General features: G+C 39.5%; 1 protein-coding gene across 1 annotated transcript in view; it reads right to left on the minus strand.

Annotated features, from left to right (window-relative positions):
• Positions 1 to 4,819: 4,819 nt before the first annotated feature.
• LOC133662489 (solute carrier organic anion transporter family member 1C1-like) overlaps positions 4,820 to 6,227 on the minus strand; it is an 11,972-nt gene continuing 10,564 nt past the window's right edge. The window contains exon 7 of the mRNA XM_062066533.1: positions 4,820 to 5,365. Within this exon, the coding sequence (XP_061922517.1) occupies positions 5,137 to 5,365 (229 nt within the window). The 3' untranslated portion in view covers positions 4,820 to 5,136. The remainder of the gene's footprint in view (positions 5,366 to 6,227) is intronic.

Here is a 6,227-nt window from a genome sequence, read left to right on the forward strand (position 1 = left end):
ACAATGTTTCTACAGGAATGAACAATGTTTCTATAGGAATGAACAATGTTTCTATAAGAATGAACAATGTTTCTATAGGAATGAACAATGTTTCTATAGGAATGAACAATGTTTCTACAGGAATGAACAATGTTTCTACAGAAATGAACAATGTTTCTATTGGAATGAACAATGTACAATGTTTCTATAGGAATGAACAATGTTTCTACAGGAATGAACAATGTTTCTACAGGAATGAACAATGTTTCTATAGGAATGAACAATGTTTCTACAGGAATGAACAATGTTTCTATAGGAATGAACAATGTTTCTATAGGAATGAACAATGTTTCTACAGAATGAACAATGTTTCTATAGGAATGAACAATGTTTTTATAGGAATGAACAATGTTTCTATAGGAATGAACAATGTTTCTATAGGAATGAACAATGTTTCTACAGGAATGAACAATGTTTCTATAGGAATGAACAATGTTTCTATAGGAATGAACAATGTTTCTACAGAATGAACAATGTTTCTATAGGAATGAACAATGTTTTTATAGGAATGAACAATGTTTCTATAGGAATGAACAATGTTTCTATAGGAATGAACAATGTTTCTACAGGAATGAACAATGTTTCTATAGGAATGAACAATGTTTCTATAGGAATGAACAATGTTTCTATAGGTATGAACAATGTTTCTACAGGAATGAACAATGTTTCCACAGAATGAACAATGTTTCTATTGGAATGAACAATGTTTCTATAGGTATGAACAATGTTTCTACAGAATGAACAATGTTTCTATAGGAATGAACAATGTTTCTATAGGAATGAACAATGTTTTTATAGGAATGAACAATGTTTCTATAGGAATGAACAATGTTTCTATAGGAATGAACAATGTTTCTACAGGAATGAACAATGTTTCTATAGGAATGAACAATGTTTCTATAGGAATGAACAATGTTTCTATAGGTATGAACAATGTTTCTACAGGAATGAACAATGTTTCCACAGAATGAACAATGTTTCTATTGGAATGAACAATGTTTCTATAGGTATGAACAATGTTTCTACAGGAATGAACAATGTTTCTATAGGTATGAACAATGTTTCTACAGGAATGAACAATGTTTCTACAGGAATGAACAATGTTTCTATAGGAATGAACAATGTTTCTACAGGAATGAACAATGTTTCTACAGGAATGAACAATGTTTCTATAGGAATGAACAATGTTTCTATAGGAATGAACAATGTTTCTACAGAAATGAACAATGTTTCTACAGGAATGAACAATGTTTCTATAGGAATGAACAATGTTTCTATAGGAATGAACAATGTTTCTACAGAAATGAACAATGTTTCTACAGAAATGAACAATGTTTCTACAGGAATGAACAATGGGGGGGTTGAAGGAAATCTGCCTGAGCCTTCAAACAATCCCATGATTATGATTAAGACAAATTCCACTCCTGAACAGCACTTGGTTTTTTTTCATGTAGACTGAATTACATTTTGTTGTTTACACCTTCAACTTTATATTTACTTCTCTTTTTTCATCATCTATGTCCAACTTTTACCACCAAGTACCACCTCACAACACAATCATAATGACAACATTAAATACAGTAGTGTAGTAGGCCTAAGTATTCATTAAGTACCACCATAATGACAACATTAAATACAGTAGTGTAGTAGACCTAGGGAGGCGTTCGGGTGGCATCCTGACCAGATGCCCGAACCACCTCATCTGGCTCCTCTCCATGTGGAGGAGCAGCAGCTTTACTTTAAACTCCCCCCGGATGACAGAGCTTCTCACCCTATCTCTAAGGGAGAGCCCCGCCACCCAGCGGAGGAAACTCATTTGGGCCGCTTGTACCCGTGATCTTGTCCTTTCGGTCATAACCCAAAGCTCATGACCATAGGTGAGGATGGGAACGTAGATCGACCGGTAAATTGAGAGCTTTGCCTTCCGGCTCAGCTCCTTCTTCACCACAACGGATCGATACAGCGTCCGCATTACTGAAGACGCCGAACCCAGCCCGTCGCCTCTCACTGCTGGCAACGCCAAAGTGGAAGAGAGTCCAGCCCCTCTCGAGAGAACTGGTTCCAGAGCCCTTGCCATGCGTCGAAGTGAGTCCGACTATATCTAGCCGGAACTTCTCCACCTCGCGCACTAGCTCAGGGTCCTTCCCCCCCCCAGCGAGGTGACGTTCCACGTCCCAAGAGCTAGCTTCTGTAGCCGAGGATCGGACCGCCAAGTGCCCTGCCTTCGGCTGCCGCCCAGCTCACATAGCGCCCGACCTCTATGGCCCCTGCCATGGGTGATGAGCCCATTGGAGGGGGGTCCCCGTTTTCTCTTCGGGCTGTGCCCGGCCGGGCCCCATGGGGACAGGCCCGGCCACCAGGGGCTCGCCATCGTGCCCCAACTCCGGGCCTGGCTCCAGAGGGGGGCCCCGGTGACCCGCGTCCGGGAAAGGGAAATCGGAGTCTCGGTTCTTGTATTTCCATAGAAGTCTTTGAGCTGCTCTTTGTCTGATCCCTCACCTAGGACCTGTTTGTCTTGGGAGACCCTACCAGGGGGCATGGAAGGCCCCGGGCAACATAGCTCCTAGGATCATTGGGACACGCAAACTCCTCTACTACGGTAAGGTGGCAGCTCAGAGAGGGGTAATTATGTATAAGTTATCACACAACTCTTATGCTGAAAGGCCGTTGCTCTAGTTATTATCTATTGTGCTCAAGTTGTACTTTTCTATCTGTGCAAAGGCACACAACTTGTTATCTTCCACTGCAAGTTGCCTCGCAGCAGCAGTTTGTGTCTTCCAGCCAGCTAAAACAGCCATGGACGGACTTCAAGGACCTCAAGGAAGATAAGACCACAACACGCAGACAAAGCAGAGACAGGGCGAAATCTCGAGCTCAGCACGTTGCATTCTGAATAATCCCATATTGTGTCTACTGGGGCTGGTTGCGTAATATGTGTCCCCTCCCCCTAGAAGCAGCCTCAGTGATGTTAACTAGGGAACTCCTGAATAAATAGAGGAGCGCGGGGGCTGTGCCTTTTAGCGTGGTGGGAGACTGTAACTGAGTGTGCAGCCCCATACGTTTCTCCCCATGAGCAAAATTGAACTCTGTCTCTGCCTGATTCATTGCTTCTTGTCTTGTTTAATAGATAGTTTGGTGTTTGAACCTGACAAGTTATGTTATTAACGTGTTATTATGTTCTTCATAAATAGTACCAGGTCAAAATCTCCCCAAACTTGTCCCAGTCGTTAATGCTGCAAAACAATCTTTTGTCTGACTATTATAGTTTTTATTATATTAACATTTTATAGTGTTAATGTTATCAAAGTGATAATATTCATAACCAGCCCCCAACCTTGTCAAAGTGTCCCCAAATGTGTTGTTTGTACTAACTGCTATAACTTTTATGTTAATAACGTTTTATAGTTTGTATGTTATTAACATGTTATTATTTTATTCACACAGAGCAGGTTGTGTGTTTTGACACGAAAATGAGAAAATGCATATTGAATTTTTAGTCATTTCATGTAAATACTAAGCTAAAAATCAAATATTGAAATGCTGGTTAATCGATCCCAGCCGTAAGATATAATGCAACTACGCCCCCTGGTGGCCTTAAGGCTTATTTTAGGCAGTATTAAACATGACCTTTGCCCCCTCTCTACTGTAAACTAACCAAGTCATTTACGTGAAAAAGGTTGTAAATAATGTCTTTTAATGCAAACACAACTGTTTTAATCAACACAATTGTAAAAAAAAAAATACAAAATACATTTGACATAATATATTCTCTAATGTTATTAACAGTAATTACACATGTGTTAATTAGCTACACTAGGCAGTTGGAATGATAACGAAGAATGAACAATACTTTGAGTCCACATGCGGAGTAACAATGTGCAGCGGGAATAAAGATGCAAGTTAACGGTAAGATGTGACTTTTATGTGCTTTTGTCCAAACTATTCTCTGTCCTGGCACCTGGGAGAGAAAAGAAAGAAAAAGAAGGATGGGAGAGAAAAGAAAGAAAAAGAAGGATGGGAGAGAAAAGAAAGAAAAAGAAGGATGGGAGAGAAAAGAAAGAAAAAGAAGGATGGGAGAGAAAAGAAAGAAAAAGAAGGATGGGGGAGAAAAGAAAGAAAAAGAAGGATGGGAGAGAAAAGAAAGAAAAAGAGGGATGGGAGAGAAAAGAAAGAAAAAGAAGGATGGGAGAGAAAAGAAAGAAAAAGAAGGATGGGAGAGAAAAGAAAGAAAAAGAAGGATGGAAGAGAAAAGAAAGAAAAAGAAGGATGGGAGAGAAAAGAAAGAAAAAGAAGGATGGGAGAGAAAAGAAAGAAAAAGAAGGATGGGAGAGAAAAGAAAGAAAAAGAAGGATGGGGGAGAAAAGAAAGAAAAAGAAGGATGGGAGAGAAAAGAAAGAAAAAGAGGGATGGGAGAGAAAAGAAAGAAAAAGAAGGATGGGAGAGAAAAGAAAGAAAAAGAAGGATGGGAGAGAAAAGAAAGAAAAAGAAGGATGGAAGAGAAAAGAAAGAAAAAGAAGGATGGGAAAGAAAAGAAAGAAAAAGAAGGATGGGAAAGAAAAGAAAGAAAAAGAAGGATGGGAGAGAAAAGAAAGAAAAAGTAGGATGGGAGAGAAAAGAAAGAAAAAGAAGGATGGGAGAGAAAAGAAAGAAAAAGAAGGATGGGAGAGAAAAGAAATTTAAAAAAAAGGATGGGAGAGAAAAGAAAGAAAAAGAAGGATGGGAGAGAAAAGAAAGAAAAAGAAGGATGGGAAAGAAGAGAAAGAAAAAGAATGATGGGAGAGAAAAGAAAGAAAAAGAGGGATGAGAGAGAAAAGAAAGAAAAAGAAGGATGGGAGAGAAAAGAAAGAAAAAGAAGGATGGGAGAGAAAAGAAAGAAAAAGAAGGATGGGAGAGAAAAGAAAGAAAAAGAAGGATGGGAAAGAAAAGAAAGGAAAAGAAGGATGGGAGAGAAAAGAAAGAAAAAGAAGGATGGGAAAGAAAAGAAAGAAAAAGAAGGATGGGAGAGAAAAGAAAGAAAGAGAAGGAAACATGCAAGAAAGTCCTGCTAGGTGATTGCGTAATAGTTGAAGTGTAGCGGACAGGAAGTGGGCGTGGCCTCTAAATGGTGCTCTCCTGGTCTGCGTCCTCCTTCTTTTGGCACATGTTGATGCTAGCGTGTCCGTTCACTCCTTTAGCCTCCGCCACATTCTTCTGGGCCTGCACATTCTTCTGGGCCTGCTCTCGCAAGGCCAGCTTCTTCTGGCGCTGGACTATTTTGCGGTAGAGTCCCACCCACATGGCGTTGGCCAGGAAGTACAAGGCGCTGATCAAGCCCATGAACGTCCACCTGCAAGACATTATTACCATCTTATACTGCATACTCAATTACCATCTTATACTGCACACTCAATTACCATCTTATACTGCACACTCAATTACCATCTTATACTGCGCACTCAATTACCATCTTATACTGCACACTCAATTACCATCTTATACTGCACACTCAATTACCATCTTATACTGCACACTCAATAACGTCACTAACTAGTTAGCATCATGCTAACATGCACATCACTAACTAGCTAGCATCATGCTAACATGCACGTCACTAACTAGCTAGCATCATGCTAACATGCACGTCACTAACTAGCTAGCATCATGCTAACATGCACATCACTAACTAGCTAGCATCATGCTAACATGCACGTCACTAACTAGCTAGCATCATGCTAACATGCACGTCTCTAACTGGCTAGCATCATGCTAACATGCACGTCACTAACCAGCTAACATCATGCTAACAAGCACTTCACTAACTAGCTAGCATCATGCCAACATGCACATCACTAACAATATATGTACATGTTGCATGGTAAAAGCTAGCATCATGCTAACATGCTGTTGTGTCCAAATTACAGCCAACTCCATTTTGTATGTATGTATGTGTGTATGTATGTATGTATGTATGTATGTATGTGTGTATGTATGTATGTGTGTATGTATGTATGTATGTATGTATGTATGTATGTATGTATGTATGTATGTATGTATGTATGTATGTATGTATGTGTGTATGTATGTATGTGTGTATGTATGTATGTATGTATGTATGTATGTATGTATGTATGTATGTATGTATGTATGTGTGTATGTATGTATGTGTGTATGTATGTATGTATGTATGTATGTATGTATGTATGTATGTA

This window comes from Entelurus aequoreus, linkage group LG12 (assembly GCF_033978785.1).
Source record: "Entelurus aequoreus isolate RoL-2023_Sb linkage group LG12, RoL_Eaeq_v1.1, whole genome shotgun sequence".
Classification (NCBI taxonomy): domain Eukaryota; kingdom Metazoa; phylum Chordata; class Actinopteri; order Syngnathiformes; family Syngnathidae; genus Entelurus; species Entelurus aequoreus.